This window comes from Polistes dominula, unplaced genomic scaffold, assembly GCF_049000335.1.
Source record: "Polistes dominula isolate Pdom_NZ unplaced genomic scaffold, Pdom_raw_medaka contig_17, whole genome shotgun sequence".
Classification (NCBI taxonomy): Eukaryota; Metazoa; Arthropoda; class Insecta; order Hymenoptera; family Vespidae; genus Polistes; species Polistes dominula.
The window spans coordinates 2,650,812-2,671,185 of record NW_028301049.1 but is presented as its reverse complement, the minus strand read 5'-3'; the positions used below and the strand labels follow the sequence as shown (position 1 = coordinate 2,671,185).

General features: G+C 27.8%; 7 protein-coding genes across 7 annotated transcripts; all 7 read left to right on the top strand.

The window, feature by feature from the left end:
- Window positions 1–310: 310 nt before the first annotated feature.
- On the top strand, window positions 311–4,930 carry LOC107067906 (4-vinylanisole receptor). Its single transcript, XM_089175447.1, is given in 8 exon segments — window positions 311–996; window positions 999–1,212; window positions 1,308–1,407; window positions 1,489–1,599; window positions 1,675–1,830; window positions 1,917–1,955; window positions 4,330–4,485; window positions 4,840–4,930. Coding segments are annotated over 8 exon segments (1,431 nt in total). The 5' UTR covers window positions 311–395; the 3' UTR covers window positions 4,894–4,930.
- Window positions 2,725–4,144, top strand: LOC149031566 (uncharacterized). Its single transcript, XM_089175472.1, has 2 exons — window positions 2,725–3,601; window positions 3,934–4,144. The coding sequence occupies exons 1-2, from the start codon at window positions 2,808–2,810 to the stop codon at window positions 4,037–4,039; spliced, it is 900 nt and encodes a 299-aa protein (XP_089031598.1). The 5' UTR covers window positions 2,725–2,807; the 3' UTR covers window positions 4,040–4,144.
- Window positions 4,931–5,474: 544 nt separating the features above from the next.
- On the top strand, window positions 5,475–7,296 carry LOC107067959 (4-vinylanisole receptor). The gene is made up of 5 exons (XM_015323910.2): window positions 5,475–6,274; window positions 6,590–6,689; window positions 6,782–6,892; window positions 6,978–7,133; window positions 7,221–7,296. The coding sequence occupies exons 1-5, from the start codon at window positions 5,475–5,477 to the stop codon at window positions 7,272–7,274; spliced, it is 1,221 nt and encodes a 406-aa protein (XP_015179396.2). The 3' UTR covers window positions 7,275–7,296.
- Window positions 7,297–7,603: 307 nt separating this feature from the next.
- LOC107067907 (odorant receptor 4) lies at window positions 7,604–9,572 on the top strand. The gene is made up of 5 exons (XM_089175479.1): window positions 7,604–8,628; window positions 8,915–9,014; window positions 9,101–9,211; window positions 9,277–9,432; window positions 9,509–9,572. Exons 1-5 carry the CDS (start codon window positions 7,604–7,606, stop codon window positions 9,557–9,559), a joined length of 1,443 nt encoding a protein of 480 aa, XP_089031605.1. The 3' UTR covers window positions 9,560–9,572.
- A 611-nt stretch (window positions 9,573–10,183) lies between these two features.
- Window positions 10,184–12,486, top strand: LOC107067908 (odorant receptor 82a). The gene is made up of 5 exons (XM_089175480.1): window positions 10,184–11,303; window positions 11,561–11,660; window positions 11,732–11,842; window positions 11,912–12,067; window positions 12,146–12,486. Exons 1-5 carry the CDS (start codon window positions 10,483–10,485, stop codon window positions 12,194–12,196), a joined length of 1,239 nt encoding a protein of 412 aa, XP_089031606.1. The 5' UTR covers window positions 10,184–10,482; the 3' UTR covers window positions 12,197–12,486.
- An 841-nt stretch (window positions 12,487–13,327) lies between these two features.
- LOC107067957 (uncharacterized) lies at window positions 13,328–17,645 on the top strand. Its single transcript, XM_089175446.1, has 7 exons — window positions 13,328–14,509; window positions 14,639–14,738; window positions 15,047–15,187; window positions 15,324–15,479; window positions 15,587–15,637; window positions 16,444–17,222; window positions 17,300–17,645. Exons 1-7 carry the CDS (start codon window positions 13,713–13,715, stop codon window positions 17,412–17,414), a joined length of 2,139 nt encoding a protein of 712 aa, XP_089031572.1. The 5' UTR covers window positions 13,328–13,712; the 3' UTR covers window positions 17,415–17,645.
- Window positions 17,646–18,060: 415 nt separating this feature from the next.
- On the top strand, window positions 18,061–20,292 carry LOC107067909 (odorant receptor 82a-like). The gene is made up of 5 exons (XM_015323834.2): window positions 18,061–19,492; window positions 19,585–19,684; window positions 19,753–19,863; window positions 19,934–20,089; window positions 20,171–20,292. The coding sequence occupies exons 1-5, from the start codon at window positions 18,678–18,680 to the stop codon at window positions 20,219–20,221; spliced, it is 1,233 nt and encodes a 410-aa protein (XP_015179320.2). The 5' UTR covers window positions 18,061–18,677; the 3' UTR covers window positions 20,222–20,292.
- The last annotated feature ends 82 nt before the right edge of the window (window positions 20,293–20,374 follow it).

Sequence of the window (20,374 nt, the reverse complement as noted above, 5' to 3'; positions counted from 1 at the left end):
TTTTTATTTTTATTTTTATTTTTATTTTTATTTTTATTTTTATTAATAAAAAGAAATATATTCATTTAAACTTCCAACATATGCGTAAAACGATAAAACAATGATTCTTCCCATAAAAAGTAAAATAAAGGAAAGAAACAATTTTCTCTGTATAACTTACTGATCACTAGATAGGAAAAGAAAAAAAATAAATAAATAATTTATTATCAACGCATGCGTATCACGAAACCATAATAATAATTTATTCTGAGACACAAGTTTGTTGAACAAATGAAGAATTTTAAAGCAAGTTCAATAAAGCGAGGTAAAACTTGGGGGGGATTATTTTCTTTATTATTTCTATTCAAAAGGGGTAAAAGAAGAATCGATATAGGATAAAAAGGTTTGTCAGAGAAATGACAAGAACGATAAGAAATAAGAAAGAATATGAGATAGAAGTGAAATATTTAAATCGTGTCTGTGATAAATTGCTTAGAATATTAGGTGTGCTCGATCATTTTGAAGATACTTTTACTTCAACATCTTCAACAATCATCGGTAAAATCAAAAAATTCTTATCCAATTTAATTTGTTACGGATTGACCATATTTTTTCTAACGACAACGATATTACACGTAATATTGATAGAAAAAAGGATACAAGTTAAATTAAGAAAAATGCCAATATTACTTTACAACGTATTATTATTAACAAAATATAATTGTTTGATAATAAGACAAAAGGATATAATACGTTGTATGAAATATGTGGAAGAAGATTTGAACAATATTTCAAATTCGTATCATCGAGAAATTATTTTGAATAGAATGAAATATGGTAAACGTTTTTTCACCATAATCTGCGTATTTTTACATTCAACCGTAATTTACATGCGTTTGATTTTACCATTAATGAAAGGAAATATGAAAATTTCGGAAAATATTACCATAAGACCATTACCCAGTGCTGGTTATTATTTTAATCTTTTCGACGATCAGATCAGTCCTTTTTACGAAATAGTTTTTTTCTACAATGTGCTCAAGGTTGTGTTACGATTTATACCAATATTACTATATGCACACTAGCTGTTATCTTCGTCGTTCATGCATGCAGCCAACTTGAAATATTTATCAATCTTCTCGACGATATTGTCAGCAATGTTGATTCTAACGAAAAATTCAACATCGATAAGAAATTAACTATTGCAATTAAACATCACATAAGAGTACGAAAGTATGACTTTGTTTTTGTTTTTTTTGTTTTTTATTTAATTACATTTTATTTTTCTTCACAATTGTATTTCGATAAAATTGTGTTTGTTGTTTTAGTTTTATACAAATGATCGAGAATACCATGAATCCATTATATTTTATGGATATTTTTGGTTGCAGCATGACCCAATGTTTTTTGGGTTATTCTTTAACGATGGTATGATTTATTTATTTATTTATTTAATTTTTTTTTTAATTAATATTCTTTTTAAATTTGATACATTTTTTTTCCTTACAGGATTGGGGTAAACAAGATACGAAAACTCTAATATCGATTATTATTGCGTTATTGTCTGTTACAGTTCAAATGTTTGTATTTTGTTTGGTTGGTGAACAACTTATGCTACAGGTACAATTTTATTATCTTTGTTTTTCTATTTTATTTTATTTTATTTTATTTTTTTTTTATAACAAAAAATGCTAGGACGAAAAAGTAAGCGTAAAATCTTGCATATTGGAATGGAATCGGATTCCATATAAAAAAGCTAAAAATATTATACTGATCGTTATGTTATCAAATCGTCGAATGAAAATCACTGCTGGAACCGTAATCGAACTTTCTTTACAAACTTTCGGACAAGTAAGTACATTTTTTAGTAATATTAACCAATTTTGTGGTTGTCATTCGAATGATTAATTATTAAAAAATTTATTTTCATATTTTAGGTAATTAAAACGACCGTAGCTTATTGTAATATTATGCGAACGATGATTTAATTATTTTTAATTACCATAATCTATTTGTGAGTATAGTATTTTTTAGTAAGATTTCATTTTACTCGCGATTTCTGATACATTGCAGTATAATTATTGGTCATGTTAAATTAATAAAAATTAGTTATTAAAAATATCTTCGAATAATTGTTAGTCACTTTTTTCACGCACACTTTAAAGTTTCAAATTAATTTGATAAAGAAACAAAAAAAAAGTCAACGTTTCAACAAATAAGCCACTTATTTGACAATTTCGATAAGAAAATAAAATAAAATAATTCACTTGAACGGAATACTTTCTTTACGAACAATCTTTACGTTTGTTTTAAAACACGATAATACTTTTTAACAAAATAATAATAATAAAACAAGAACGAGGGATGAATCGTACACAATTTAAACTTACCCCCTTGTGAATGTTATAATTTTTAATATCATTTCTACGTTTACTTTTTCAATTTGTACAATACGTACTTTTTTTTATGTTTTTTTTTGTTTTGTTTTGTTTTCTAAAGGGTTCACGATTGTTTTACCAGGATAGAAGAAACTTATATATTCTTAGAATAAGAAAGAAAGTTATCGTAATAAATGTAAAAGTCGAAGTTTTAAAAGAGGTAAAACCTGTACTTATCTAACCCTACCCAAGGTTGATAACAGTAAGTTAAAGATTCAAACACGCAAGCGCAATTTACAACAACTTGCTCAGACGAATCATCATCATCTTCATCATCAGTCATATTGTATTAACGTTCAGTAACATTTGCTACAAGCAAATTTACAATAGTGGATCTTAGACAAAGATATAAGAAGTGATAGAAACAAAACGAAAATTAAAAAAAAAAAAATGTTAATAAACAAAAATTACAAAGATGATTTACGTTACGTGATAGAACCTAATCGAAATGTATTATTATCTTTAGGAATTCGCATAATATATTTGCAATCGAAAATGAGTGAATCACGTTTTCACAAAAGTTTAAGATTAATATTGATATTGTTTAATTTCGTAGTAATACTTTACGTAGTGATACCTGGTATTTTGCACATTTGTTTGATAGAAACGAGTACTTATGGAAAAATTCGCGTAATCGTACCGATCATGTATTCATCTATGAGTTTAGCCAAATACATTGTATTATTTTTCTGCATAGACGAAATTAATTTGTGTTTGAAACACGTCAAAGACGATTGGAAAAATACCATGGAAAATTGTACACGTGAAATGATGAAAAAAAAAGCAATCGTTGGAAGAAGATTTTTTTTTATCTGTGGCGCATTGATGTACGGTAGTGGAATACTTTTTCGTGGTATTATACCATTGACAAGAGGAAAAATAATAATTAATGAAAATATAACGATAAGACCATTACCTTGTCCCTGTTATTATTTATTTTTCGATCCACAAATTAGTCCAGTTTACGAGATTGTTTATTTTCTTCAATGTTTGTCCGGTATCATAACGTATTCCATCACGACTGCTGTTTGTGGATTAGCAGCACTCTTCGTACTTCATATTTGTGGACAACTTGAGATTTTGACAATGTTGATGAAGAGAATGGTAGAAAAAACTGATGTACCAGGTGTTAACATCGATGCAAAGATTGCTACAACTGTTGAACATCAAATTAGAGTTCGAAAGTTTGTATAGAAAATTTAATTTTATTGTAAATATTTGAATTCTTATACGAATCCTATAAATTCATTATATTATATTAATATTATATTTATTATATTTGAAATGATTTATTTTTAATAATATTATAAATTTAATATAATATTATTTTAAAATAATATATATTATATTTTTTATTAAATATAATTAAATTAATATTATATTTAAAATAATTTACTTTACTTTTATATATATATAATTATATTATATTAATTTAATTTATTATTTTCTAAATGTGTTAGTTACAAAATGATTATTATTTTTGAAAGTTTATAATAACCATAAAAATAATTTACAGTTTTTTACGTATGGTGGAACATATGCTACAAAAATTATGTTTGATCGAATTAACAGGATGTACATTGATCTTATGTTGTTTATCCTATAACATTATGATGGTATAATTTTTTGAAATGTCTAACGAGATATTTAAATGCAGTATTAATAAAATAAAATAATACAAAACAATTAGAATATTTATTTTCAAGGAATGGACGAGCCATAATCTTGTAATAGTTTTCATGTACAGTATTGCATTATCATCGATCATATGTAACATATTTATGTTTTGTTATATCGGTGAACAACTGACGTTTCAGGTATTATTAATTTGATGATAAAATTTTGTTATTAACATTGATAAGAAGATAAAGTAAAATACTTACAGATCGAAATGTTCATTGACGGAAGATAGGCGGAAAATGTAGCAAAAACGTGTCGTACGTTGGATTGGTATAATTTACCTAAAAATAAATCAGCAGGTGTTATATTGATGACAGCAATATCGAATCGTCCAATGAGAATCACAGCTGGTAACATAGTCGGACTTTCCCTGCAAACTTTTGGTAACGTGAGTATAACTTTGTTATTGTTGTTATTGTTATTGTTTTTTCTTTTATTTTTTATTTTTTTCTTTCTTCTTTATTTATTTATTTATTTTTTTTTTTAAAGACAATTATACTAACTTCGTTGTTGGTATAATCGATTTATTCTTACTCACGCAAGGATAATCAAAAGTTTATATAAAAGTTGATTGGAACGCACTTACCCTGTTTCTCCTGCAGGATCATTTATTATTCCAATAGAGAGAAAAAAATAAGAGACAAGTCTTTTTTTCTTTCGTTCATTTCACAATCGACAGTTTGTATTTTTTTTTTTTTTTTTTTTATCAAAGTTTACAGAATGAAAAATATTTGGATTGCAGGTTATCAAAACTGCTGCAACATATTGCAACATGTTACGTGCAGTTACAACGTAAATTTTGGATACACTCTCAACCATTCGTAGGAAAGAAGATGATACTAAATACGATGTTAAAATTCAATATTAAATTGTTATTAACTAATTGAAAATAATTGTCTTTAAACTTACGTTTTTATTACGGTCTATGGTAAAATCAACAACGTTAACATTAAACCTTTCTAATTGAAATTATAATTGTAATTAAACTTAGTTTTATTATTTTTATTTTATTTAATGTAATACGGTCTATGGTAAAGCAAACGTTAACTTTAAACCCTTCTAATTTCTATAAGAAGAAAAAGAACAAGAAAATAAAAGAAGAAAACAAAGTAGAAATAAAGTTTTTCGTATTTTCACCGATTACGCAAATCTAAGAGAATAGAAAAAGTTATGGATTACCTGGCAAAGTTTTTTTTTTTTTTTTTTTTAAAGAGTAATCGTGTAATTTCAATGCGCATAATTTATGAACACCCTTTCCCGTCCCAGCGAGTTAGATTTTTCTTATACGTCAGTAAGGCAACATTTCTAGTAAAGTTGTTTAGTAAGAAACTAGTTGAAATCGAAAAGAAGAAAATCCCCATTGTATTTTGATTCTCAATGGAAACATCAAAATGGGAAAACGATAATTATGAAAATGACGTTGAACTTACTGTACACGTTAGTCGTGGTGTATTGAAATTGATCGGCATTTGGCCCCATCGTGAAAAAACACGTGATAACATAATCAAAGAAATTAGTATGAAATTGTTAAAAATAATATGTCATTCGTTGTTATGTTTCATATTGATACCTGGATTGTTGAATACATTTTTGAAAGAAAAGGATCCACGACGTAGATTAAAAGCAGTTGGTCCAATGTGCAATTGTTCAATGGCCGTATTGAAATACACCATATTTTTATGTCGTAGTAAAAAGTTGGAAGATTGCGTGTTACGTCTGGAAAATGATTGGAAATATGTTGTCAATTTGAAAGATCGTCGAACTATGTTAGAAAAGGCTAGAATAGGTCGTAGCATTGCCATACTTTGCGTTGCATTCGTTTACATCAGTGGTTTTTCCTATCGCATAATTGTACCCTTGTCAAGAGGAACCATAGTTAATGCTAAAAACATTACCATAAGACCATTGGCATTCGCTTGTTATTTTATATTTTTCGATCCACAAAAAAGTCCAGCTTACGAGATTGTTTTTACATTGCAAACTATTGCCGGATTTGTGACGTATTCCGTGACAAGCGGGGCTTGCAGTTTGGCAGCACTTTACGTTTTACACGCATGCGGACAATTAGAAATTTTAATCAGAAGATTGGAAGAATTGGTTGACGATACTAAAACGAGTATCATTTCGTTGGATGAAAAATTAGCTGCTTTGGTGAGACATCATATTAATGTCAGTGGGTAAGAAATATTCTTTTTACGAATGATCTGAACTTTGTTAAATACAATAAAAATGTTAATCAATAAGAATTATTATAGATAATAATATAAATATAATAAAAATAATAATAATAATAAAATAATATAAATAATATCAATTATAATTATTTACAAAATAACTTGTGTAATATTCAATCACACAAATTTATTGATACTATTATTACCATAATTTTGGTTTTTTTTTTTTTTAAACCATTACACTGGGTTAAATCAATTGTACTTACTTTAAAAATATTTTTTAATAATTATTACTAATTTTTGTACAATATTGTTTAGATTTTTAAAAAATATCGAAGAAGCTATGCAACATATATGTTTAGTGGAAGTGGTTGGTTGTACATTGATTTTATGTCTTTTGGGATATTATATCATCATGGTAAAATAATTTTCAAATAATTATATTTCACCCTTACATTTTATAATTATCTTTTTTTTTTTTTTTAATCTATTTTCATTTTTTGTTTACAGGAATGGGAAAACAACGATGCTGTAGCAATGTTAACTTATGCGATATTACTTGTAACTTTTACGTTCAACATTTTTATATATTGTTTCATTGGTGAACTTTTGACCGATCAGGTAAAATAATTTCTATTTTAGAAAATACAATTCTCTATTCATCCTCTATGATACTTAACTATTTTATTTTATATTTTTGAATTAGGCTATGAAAGTTGCAAGAACGTCCTGCACATTGGAATGGTTCCATTTGCCAGAAAAAACATCACGATGTTTGATTTTGATTATGGCAATGTCTAATAGACCAATCAAAATAACTGCAGGCAAATTTTTAGATTTATCACTGAACAGTTTTGGTGCGGTAAGTCAAAGATTACCCTTTCACTTCAACCCCATCACAAAAAATACAATGTAATAAAGTACAATAATTTGTTTGTTTCATTTTTAGATCGTTAGAACATCGGTGGCGTATTTGAACATGCTTCGTACTACCAGCATTTAATATATTTTTTTTTTATTAGCACATTATTCACTTATTGTAAAATGCATCAAAATCCTTAAACTTCATTCACAATTCGAACCCAAAGAATATAACAAACATTTGTTATATCACACTTTGTCTTTTGTTATTTTTTTTTTTTTTATTGGTACAAATAAATTCGTTGAAAGATATTAACAAGTAAAATGAATGATTTGATTCGTGAAAACTATTAATGATATTAAAATAGGATTTAAAAACAAAGTTACAATAAAAAAGAAAAAGAAAACAGAGAGAGAGAGAGAGAGAGAGAGATAAAGTAACAGTTTGAAAGGTCGAACTCAACCCTTACGATGATATCGTACGCAAGCGTAGAACCCTACTTCATAAATGCAATTATATTACCCCACCACAATAATACTCGAACGATTAGGTTTTTTATTTTCTACATTGCTTGCTTTTTTTTTCTACAGTCTTCATTGTTTCCTAAGTTAAGTTTCAACTTTGCAATTACTATCGTTGTTCTCTTGACAACGATCATGTCGTCGATCGAATTCAACAAAACTAACTTGAAGAAAAAAGAAGCAGAAAAAGAAGAAGAAAGTATCATCGTTAGAAACGAAAAAAGCTTAAATTATTCCATGAAAATACCATACAGTATTTTACGAGCTATCGGTGTTTGGCCAATTTTAAATGACGCATCGTTCATTGAAAAATTCATTAGTTTCATAATGAAGTGCATTTGTTATTTTTTCTTTGCATTCATATTGATACCAGGATTTTTGCGTATATTTTTAATTGAAAAAAGTACGAAACAAAAATTGAAAATATTCGGACCACTTTGTACGTGTTCAACAAATGCTATGAAATATAGTATATTATTGATACATAGGGAAAAAATTAATAAATGTTTGAAACATATTAAAGAAGACTGGGAAAATATTATTCTTCCTGAGGATCACGAATTTATGATGTCTCAGGCTAGAATAGGAAGAATACTTGCAACAATGTCGATTTCTTTTATATACGGTGCTGGAATATTTTATCGTACTTTCTTACCACTTTCCAAAGGTTCTGTAGTTGTTGGTAATATTACTATAAGACCCCTTGCTTGTCCAAGTTACTTTGTAATATTCGATGAGCAAATAACACCAGCATACGAACTCGTATTTATCGGTCAATTTCTTGGTGGTTTTACCGTTTATACCGTTGGTAGTGGAGTTTGTGGATTGGCTGCTTTTTTGATTATGCACGTTTGTGGTCAATTACGTATACTGATGAGAAAAATGAATGACATCGTTGATGGACATTATTCTGATGAAATTAATCCCAAAAAACGTATCGACGAAGTCATCCGACATCAAATCAGAGCAAGAAAGTAATTGTTATTATCTGAAATTATAAACATTTTTGTTTTATTTAATATTTAATTATCTGATTGTAATTATAATTTTAATTATAAGTAAAGACAATTTCATGGTATTAACAGTACAGTATTTGATAAATTAATTAAAATAAAATCAAATAATATAAGTTTTTAATCCATGAAAATTAAGTTTCGGTATTACAATTATAAACAAAAAAAATGTTTAAAAGTAAAGCTTACTAATTATAACTTTTTGACTTTTGTGAATATGTTTAATTATTATTTTTTTTTTTAATAGTTTTGTTAAAGATGTAGAAGAAATTTTGCAGTATCCTTGTTTAGCAGAAATTATGGGCTGCACTAGTCTCGTTTGTCTAGTTTTATATTATTTAGTAATGGTAAGTAAATTTCTATGAAAAAATCTATAATAAGTTTCATTATATCTTTTTTCAACAATAATCATAATTTTTGTGTTTATTTAAAGGAATGGGAAAATAGCGATGCAACCGGTCTCGTAACTTTTATTTTACTTCTCGTATCTTTCACCTTCAACATGTTCATATTTTGTTACATCGGAGAACTTCTATCGGAACAGGTAAAATAATAATTACATTTAGAAAAATTGGCACAAATTTTAAAAATTGAAATTAATTAAAACAGGGTTCAAAAGTAAGCGTAACCTCTTGTACCTTAAATTGGAATTGTTTATCGGTAAAGGATACAAAATGTTTGATACCAGTCATACTTATGTCAAACTATCCATTAAAAATCGTAGCTGGTAAATTGATGGACATGTCATTGAGTAATTTTAACAACGTAAGCTATATTACAATAATATTTAAAATATACAATACTTACGTTTTAATAAAAGTAAGAAGGTGAATATTTTTAGATAATTAAAACTGCCGTTGGTTATTTCAACATTTTACGAAGTAGCGTCTAATAAAATTAAAAAAAAAAAAAAAAAACCATAATTAGTAATTTTTATGTATGTATTTATTCTAAATTCAAGTTTTTGAAAAATATTAGCTAAAAATCTGACGATAGTTTGAACAAAAAATGAAATAAAATACAAAGAAATGAAAAAAACAATAATTGTTTTTAAAACCTCGTGCAGTATCACCAACTTTGAAATAAAATATTCTATTAGTACAGTGCACTTTGAAAATAAAAAAAAAAGTAAGTATAACAAAGTTCACTTTAGATATCGTATCCTGAACAGTCCGACTGTATTCACGCACGAAGTACGACTGTTGTGTTTCAACTTATCTTCTTCCTTCGATCGTACAATTTACTAACTTTTACCACTACGCAAGCGTAAAAATAACATTTTTCTCGTTTACTTACAATTCCCTTTAAAAGCAACCTTAATTCTAATTATTTCATATAATAATTATTTATTTTTATAATCGTCGCAACAAAGTTGCATTTGAGTTGCCTGTCGTTGTGTTACTCGTAGTTGACTGAAACTAAAAAAATAAAAACAAAATAAAATAAAATTGTATTATTCAATATAACAATTGTTAATTGAAATTTATGAGGACAATTTTAAATACTAAAAAAAAAAAAATTAATCAAAGTAAACGAGTGTCAAAGGGAATAAAAAAAAATGAAAAAGTTCATTTGCAAAAGGCGTAAGAATAAATTCGTATTATATTTCAACTTTATCGTCAAAGATTTTCAAGTTTCAAATATCAATTGTTTACTTACATAGAATGCAATTATCTAATCGAAATAATTTCTATACCTTACATGATTGTGTTTCTACGCAAGCGTAGAAACCCCCTTTTGATTTGTATCAGCATAACATCCCTTTATCCCGTTCAGTTATCCCTGAGATTTAGAAAAGAACAGTCCCTGTAAACTATGTCAGAAACTATTGAATTAGAAGATCCAAAAATTCCCATCGTCATGAATAAAAATAGAAATGAATTAGCATTAAATTATTCGGTTAAAATTGGTCGTGGAATTTTACGAATAATCGGTGGTTGGCCACTTGACGATGAAACATCAATCGTAGAAAAGATTTACAGTTATTTCGCGAACGCATTTTGTTATTTTTTATTTACATTTATTTTATTACCCGGTTTGTTAAGAATATTTGTAATCGAACAAAATGTTAGAATTAGATTGAAAATATTTGGACCATTATGCACGTGTTCAATTAATGCAACAAAGTATAGTATTTTAATGACTCGTGGTAAAAAGATCAAAGAGTGTATGAAACATGTCAAAGATGATTGGAAAAAGGTTGTATTGGAAAAAGATTATGAATCTATGATGTCACATGCTAAAGTTGGTAGAACATTGGCAGTAATGTCAGCTTCGTTTATTTATGGTGCTGGAATGTCTTATCGTACGATTTTACCATTATCAAAAGGTAAAATGATTATTGGAAATTTAACTATAAGACCTTTAGCTTGTCCAAGTTATTTCGTAATATTCAACGAACAAGAAACACCTGCTTACGAGTTGGTATTTTTTGGACAATTTCTTGCCGGTTTTGCCGTTTATTCGGTTGCATGTGGGGTCTGTGGTTTGGCAACATTTTTGATCATGCACGTATGCGGTCAACTTGAAATTCTCATGAGAATGATGAGAGATATTGTTGATGAAAAGAATGACAATGATTCTGATCCTGATAAACGTATTGCCGAAGTAATTCGACACCAAATTCGTGCAAGGAAGTAAGTATTGTTTAATTTTATTTTTATTTTATTTTTTATTTTTATCTTATACTATTTTATATTTCTTTTTTGTTGTGCAATGATAGAAGGTAGAAATAATTTTTGATTTAATTGTTTCTGTTTTTTTTTTTATACGCTTGTAATATTAAAATTAAAATAAATTGAAAGAGTTCTGTGGGGACTGTATGTTTTTTTTTTTTTTTTTTTTATAAAATATATTTGAATGTATGTATGTTTAAATAAAATTTTCTTTTCAGTTTTGTAAAGGATGTGGAAGAAATCTTGCAATATATGTGCATGGTTGAAATATTGGGTTGTACTAGTCTCGTTTGTCTAGTTTTGTATTATCTAATCATGGTAATATAATATTTATTTATTTGAAATTATTATATTAAATATAATATAAAATGTAATTAATAAATTTATAGGAATGGGAAAACAGTGACACGACCGGATTGGTCACCTATTTTATTTTTCTTTTATCGTTTGCCTTTAACATGTTCATTTTTTGTTACATCGGTGAACTTCTATCAGAACAGGTGACACACAAATGATCTTTTTATTAAATAATTCAAAATATGTATTATATATTATTTTTCTTTTTTCAGGGTATGAAAGTTGGAGTAACTTCATGTACACTTAATTGGAATCGTCTTCCAACGAAAAGTGCACGAAGTTTGGTATTGATAATACTCGCATCTAATCATCCAATTAAAATCGTTGCCGGTAAATTGATGGACATGTCGTTGAGTAATTTTAACAATGTAAGTAATTACACAATGATATTTAAAAAAAAATAAACACTAAGTTTGACAAAAGTAAAAAGGTGAATATTTTTATAGATAATTAAAACTGCAGTTGGATATTTCAACATATTACGAAGTAGCGTCTAATAAAAATAAATTAAACAAATCATAATTAGCAATGTTTATGTATTAATACGAGTTTATTCGAGTTTTGTAAAATATTAGTTAAAATCTGACGATAGTTTGAAATAAAAAGAAAAATCAAATCAAATCAAATAAAAAGTAATAGAAACAATAATTGATTTTCAAATAAAGTAAAGAAAAAAGAAAAGGAGTAAACCTCGTACCATGTGTACCATCAACTTTCAAGTAAAAAATTCTATTGGTATAGTCAACTTTGAAAAAAAAAAGAAGTATAAAAAAAGTTCACCTTAGATATCGTATCCTGTCCTGAACGTCTGTTCGACTATACTGAACGACGAATAGTCTGACTATATTGACGTACGAAGTACGACTATAATGTTTCAACTTTAAATTCTTCTTCCTTCGATCGTACAGTTTAATAACTTCCACTGCGCAAGAGTGAAATTATCATTTTTTTTTTTTTTACTGAGTATACCTGAGAAAAGGAAAGGGTAACCTTTGTTACCCTTCTAATAAAGTAACAATTTACTTTTAATCGCACGCAAAACTAAAGTTTCGCTCGGGTAATTACCTGAAGGTTTTATTACTCGTTGTTTTCTTTTTTTGACTGCAAAGAAAAAATAAAAAGAGTTAACAAATATAAGATAAAATTGTGAAGAATAATTTTTAATAATACAAATATTACTCATCTTATTTCAGTAGGTGAGTAGAAAGTTATATGAAAATTATAGTCGTTGAGAAGAATTTTAAATGAGTAACGAACAATTATATTTTTAATTTAATTATTCCGTGTTTTCTAAAACCAAAAAAGAATTAATTAACAAGAAACGATTAAAAAATACAAAGAGTTAACAAATATAAGTTAAAATTGTAATCATTTTTAATAATACAAATATTACACATCTTATTTCACTTTTGAATTGATTGTAGTCACTGTAGTAAACAATTTTAAATAAGTAACTAACAATTATATTTTTAATTTAATTGTTTCGTGTTTTCTGAAACCAAAAAAACATTCATTAAAAACAGACCATTCACTGTAATGCTATAAAGAAAATAATTTACCAACAAAGTATTTTTATTACTCACCATTTTTTTGTAAACAAAACAATTATGATTGTATTTTGCTGAGATTTGTCAAAATGACGTTGAACAATAGAATTGCATTCGTATTTATAAAATTTTGTAATTTAACAACGAACTAACACATTTTTACGTAAAACACGATTAACATTGTTGCATAGAAAACTGTTGGTTGGTTTTGATCCTGGAAAGAATTAATAAAAAAAAAAAAAAAGAAGAAGAAGAAGAAAAAATAGCTAGCGAATAACAAATCAGAGAGTTTAGTAAAGTTTATTAGAAAAAAAAAAATGAGATGATAGGGGGAGGAATAAATTAGCGCAAGCGCAGAATATATTCGTTCGATTATACTTCAGACTACATTTGAATAGTTCAAATGATTCAGTGTGACGTTTGAAGCATCGATAACATAATTGTTAAAATAATATCGATATATTAAATGGAAAATATAAAAAAGGATAATTTGGAAGGGGACGTTGATCTGAGTATATCATTAAATCGATGGATATTAAAACCAATAGGAACGTGGCCTTCGTTGAAAGTATCTAAAACAAAACGATTAGATTATTTTTTGAAAAAATTAGCAATCCTAATCTGTTACATATTATTGTGTTTTGTTTTAATACTCGGAAGTATGTTTATCATTCTCGAATTGGAAGATTTTTACAATTCATTAAAAATAGGAAGCGCATTGAGTTTTTTCTTAATGGCAGCCATGAAATATTTCTTTTTAATAATTCGCGAAAATGATATTAAAAGTTGCATAGATTCCATTGAAATGGATTGGAAGGATGTTAAATATTTGGAAGATAAAAAGATAATGATAGATAATGCTAACTTTGGTAGAAAGTTGATCATAATTTGTGGTTTTTTTATGTACGGTGGTGTTGTTTTTTATTACATTGCATTACCAATGACACATGGACGTGCATTAGACGAGGATAGAAATATAACATATAGACCATTGGTTTATCCTGTACCAAAGATAATAGCCGATGCACAAATAAGTCCGACAAATGAAATATTTTATTTGATACAATTGTGTTCCGGTTTGGTTGCACACAACATAACAGTTGCAGCTTGCGGTTTGGTTGCCCTTCTTGCAATGCACGCATGCGGTCAATTAGAAATTCTCGTTTCCTGGCTCGAATATTTGGTAGACGGAAGGGAAAATGTTTCCGATACGCTTGACGAACGATTGGCTGATATTGTTGAACAACACGTACGTGCATTTAGGTCAGTTTATTTTCTATGGTTTTTATTTTTTAAATAAATTTTTTGTAATAGAAAATTTTGTAGTTTAACAATATACTTATTATTATAAATCGTTTCTATCATTGGTTATAAACAATTTTTACATTTTAGTTTTATTAAACGTACAGAAGAAGTTATAAGTGAAATATCTTTGGTTGAAATCGTCGGATGCACATTGAACATTTGTTGTCTTGGATATCATTGTATGATGGTACGCATATATATATATATATATTTTATAAATAATAAATTGTTCTTGCACTTTGAACAATTGTGTATCTTTTTTATTATTTTTTTTTTCTTATTTTTCTATTTATTTCTAATTTCTTCTATTACTTTTCCTTTGGTTTCCTTTAACATCTGATTATTTTTCTTTTTGCTGATTTTCGAGTTTTGTGGTCAATAAGTTCACGCGGTTTTTAATGTTCATTTGTTGATAAAAATAGAAACAAACTGCACGAATTTTTCTAATATAATTTGTTCGATAGAAATTTCTGTTTTGTTGTTTAAATATTTCAGGAATGGGATATTAAAAAACCACTCGGTAGTGTTACTTATTTGATATTACTCACTTCGGTGACCTTCAATATCTTCATTTTTTGTTACATTGGGGAAGTTCTTGCCGAGAGGGTAAATTTTTTTTTCCCAATCATTTTTTCTAAATTATAAAAAGATTATACACTGTTTTATGATAAGTGAGAGATGCACGAATTTTGTTTGTTTGAGTATAAAATGTTTCAACGTAAAACAAAAATAAATATAATCTTGAATTCTAATGTAAAAGATGTTGTAACAGACCTTGAAAGTTGGCGAAAGATCTTACATGATTGATTGGTATCGTATACCAGACAGAAAAAATCTTGCAATTGTGTTAATAATTATGATGTCCAATTCAACAACCAAATTAACTGCTGGAAATTTGATCGATTTATCAATAAGCAGTTTTTGCGACGTAAGTATATAAACAAAAAACGAACAAATAAAAAATACAAATTTGTTAATTAACACGAATTTGGAAAATTGTTTTCTTACAAACAATATTGTATCGTTAAAATACAGGTGATCAAGTCAGCTGGTGCCTACTTGAATATGCTTCGCACTTTTACAATTTAAAATAAATTACCGATCATAGTACAAATTAGATTTTAATTATAGCTAGATTGTTTATCTTTCAAAAGAAAACTCACTAACAAAAAAAAAAAGACAATGAAATAATTAAAACAAAACTATATTACCAGACTTTTAATTAATACCATTTTTATACCAACATTCATTTCCACCAACTCACTTTGAAATTGCATGTGAATAAAATAAGTTCCATCTAAAAAATATTAACTTTATTACTTTATTAAATTATTATTAATTATTTAATTTATTAAAAATTAAAAATATAAGCGTAACCATAAATCTACACATAAATCATATTTTTTATTACCATTAACAATTTCCACACATTACACGCAACTGCATTATGAATAATAAAAGCAAATTGTAAGATAGTTATCGTTTCGAATGGATGATTGGTAATCGATAAATGCGTGCGTGTATAAAAAGAAACCGATAAACAGTTTATGAATATAAATGTGAACGAACAAACAGGAAAATAATATCCTGCGTTATTGTATAGAATAAGAAAAAGGGTCAATCCCTATCCCGGAAATGGTATTATGAATCGAATAACATTCTAGTAAACTATCAGAAAGTTGAATAGTCGTGATTACTATATTATTTCCCCTTTTTGAAGAAGGGGAAGAGATCGTAAGAAAAAATATCAGCATAGAATCTGGCGCAGGCGCAGTACAATTGCATATACGATTCGATGCAAGGAAGATGTTGTTTAGTAAGATTAGTAACAGCCGGATGATAAGGTCACATTAACTATGATTGATAAAAATACTTACGTGAACTATTACCAGGATTATGAAAAGTACGTTAATTTGACCACAGAGATAAATCGTTGGATTTTAGATACATTGGGTATTTGGCCATTCAACAAGGATTCCATTGAAGTAACTTGGAAAGAAAAATGTTTTCGTCGATTCAAAAGTAGCATTTTTTATTTCCTCATGTTCTTCGTATTCACATGTTGTGGTCCTTACATCATTTTTGAGGTTGATGGTACCTATGACAGATTAAGACTTACTGGACCATTGAGTTTCTGCGTTATGGCAATTCTTAAATATATATTTTTGACGTTACACGAAGAAAAAATTCGTTCATGCATCGAGTATATCGAAATGGATTGGAAAAGTGTTAAAAATTTCAAGGACGAACAAATAATGATCAACAAAGTTTACTCGGGTCGTCGTTTAGTTAACATTTGCAATGTATTCACATTCGGTGCTGCTGGATTTTATTACATCATTTTACCACTTATGAGTAAAAAAATTGTTCTACCTGACGTTAATATTACTTACAGACCAACACCATATCCCGTTACTAAATATTTCATAGACATTCGTTATAGTCCTGCCAACGAAATAGTTAGTCTCATTTTATGTCTCTCCGGATTTGCTGCACATTCGATAGCAGCCGGTACATGCAGTTTAGTTGCAATTTTTACGATGCACGTTTGCGGTCAAATTAGAGTTCTCATCAATTGGTTGGAACATTTGTTGGACGGCAGGGAAGATTTGTGTTCCAACGTTGACGGTAGAATGGCTAATATCATTCAACAACACGTACAAATTTTAAAGTTAGTTATATTTGTTTATTTAAGTGAAAATCAAAATTGTTTTTACCTGGTAAAATATATGTTCATTGTTTTTACAGTTTTATATCGATAACTGAAGATTTGTTGAACGAAATTTCTTTGATCGAAGTTGTCGGGTGTACATTGAACATGTGTTTGCTTGGATATTATTGCATTATGGTGAATAGAAATTAATATTGTTCTAATTATAATGAAGATTATGATTTAAATGAAATATTTGATTACAGGAATGGGACATCACTGAAATATTAGCAAGCCTAACTTGTGCCATTGTATTAACTTCTATAGCTTTCAATATTTTTATATTTTGTTATATAGGTGAACTTCTGATGGAACAGGTATCTTCAATTATTTATTATAATCCATTTAATTGTTAATTTTATTTAGAATTGTTTAATTATTAGGTGAACGAATTAAGTGAACGTTGCTATGGGATTGACTGGTATCGTTTGCCATGTAAAACTGCACGTTCATTGATCCTTTTAATTGCAATGTCAAGAACAACGACAAAATTAACAGCAGGAAATTTTATGGACCTTTCTTTGAGTAGTTTCAGTGACGTAAGTATGAATCTAAAAATTATATTAAATAAATCAAACAAAAAAAACATTTGTAACATTAACATTATTTCATTTTTCATATCAGATTATCAAATCATCTGTCGTCTATTTAAATATGTTACGAACAGTAACGTAAAATAAGGCATCTAACAAAATGAAAAATACATAAATGAAAATAATTAATTAACAATATTATTTTATATTGATTTAAACGAATAAAAAATAAAGAAGGAGAAAAAAGTAGTGGGTGAATAAAAAAATTTAGCAAAGTATTACGAAATTTTCAATTAACATAACTTTTATATTGTAGCAACATTCATTTACACTTCATTCACTTTACAATTACATGTGAATAAAACAAATTCATCTTAAAAAATAACCTTACCGTTTGTGCACTTTACACCTAAATCATTTTTTTTTCTTTGCATTTAAGAATTTCCACATATGCACGCAATTGCATTTTGATTAATCGTTATCGTGAGTATCGTTATACTTAGTGGTTATCGTTTAGATAGGATGATTGGTAATCGATAAATGCGTGCGTGTATAAAAAATACGTCTGTCTATGAATATAAATGTAAACGCATAACCGAGGGGAAAACAATATCCTGCGTTATCGTAAAGAATAAAAAAAGTGATCATTCATTCCCCATCCCGGAAATCGTATAGTCATCGAATAAAATTCTCGTAAACTATCGGAAAGTTTGATAGTCGTGATTACTATATTATTTCCCCTTCTTGAAGAAGGGTAAGAGAATATAAGGAAAAAGATTAGCATAAAGCTTGACGCAAGCGCAGAACATTTGTATAAACGATTCATGTAAGAAAAGATGTTTAGTAAGATTAGTAACAGCCGAATGATAAGGTCACATTAACTATGATTGATAAAAAAACTTACGTGCACGATTACGAGGATTACCAAAAATACGTGAATTTGACCACTGAAGTAAATCGTTGGATTTTAGAGCCACTGGGTATCTGGCCACTGGACAAAGGTTCCATTGAAGTATCTTGGAAAGACAAGTGTTTACGTCGTTTGAAAAGTATCATTTTTTATTTCCTCATGATCTTTGTCTTTGCATGCTGCTGTCCTTACATGATTTTTGAAGTTGAAAGTACCTATGACAAATTGAGACTTACTGGACCATTGAGTTTTTGCATTATGGCAATTCTTAAATATGTCTTTTTGACATTACATGAAAAAGAAATTCAATCGTGTATCGGGTTTATCGAAATGGATTGGAAAAGTGTTAAAAATTTCAAGGACGAACAAATAATGATCGACAAAGTTTACTCGGGTCGTCGTTTAGTTAACATTTGCAATGTATTCACATTCGGTGCTGCTGGATTTTATTATATCATTTTACCTGTCATGAGTAACAAAATTTTTCTACCTGACGTTAATGTCACTTACAGACCAGCACCATTTCCGGTTACTAAATTTCTCGTAGACATTCGTTACAGTCCTGCAAATGAAATAGTTATACTCATTCAATGTCTTTACGGATTTGCCGCACATTCGATAGCAGCCGGTACTTGCAGTTTAGTTGCAATTTTTACGATGCATGTTTGCGGTCAATTGAGAGTTCTCATCAATTGGTTGGAACATTTGTTGGATGGCAGGGAAGATTTGTGTTGTAATGTGGACGGCAGAATGGCGAGTATCATTCGACAACATGTTCAAATTTTAAAGTAAATCATCCTTACTTGTTTCGTTCAAAATAGTTGTTTTACCTGAAAAAGTGTGCAGTGTTTTACCTGCAAAAATATTTATTGTTTTACAGATTTATATCGATAACTGAAAATTTGTTACACGAAGTTTCTTTGATTGAAGTTGTTGGGTGTACATTGAACATATGTTTACTTGGCTATTATTGCATTATGGTGAATAGACAATAATATTGTTGTATTGATAATGAATAAAAGAATAAAAATGAAATATTTTATTACAGGAATGGGACATCACTGAAATATTGGGATGCCTAACTTACACTATTATACTAACGTCTATAACTTTTAATATTTTTATATTTTGTTACATTGGCGAACTTCTAATGGAACAGGTAATCCAATAATTTAAGAACGAACCATTAATTGACTTATCAATTTTATTTAATATTTTTTATTTATTAGGTGAACGAATTAAGTGAACGATCCTACGGGATTGATTGGTATCGTTTGCCAGGTAAAACAGCACGATCATTGATCCTTTTAATTGCAATGTCAAGAACAACGACAAAATTAACCGCAGGAAATTTTATGGACCTCTCTTTGAGCAGTTTCAGTGACGTAAATATGAATATAAAATATATATTAAATAAACAAAACAAACAATCATATAAAACATTAACATTAATTCGTTCAAAACAGATTATCAAATCATCGGTCGCATATTTGAATATGTTACGTGCAATGACGTAATAAAATGTACCCAACAAACTCAAAATACCCAAATGAAAATAATTAAATAACAATATTATTTTATATTAATATAAACAAAAAAGAAACAATTGATTAAATGCAATAAATTTCTTTTTTTTTCGTGTTTTACCTTTAAACCAATCTAATAACATG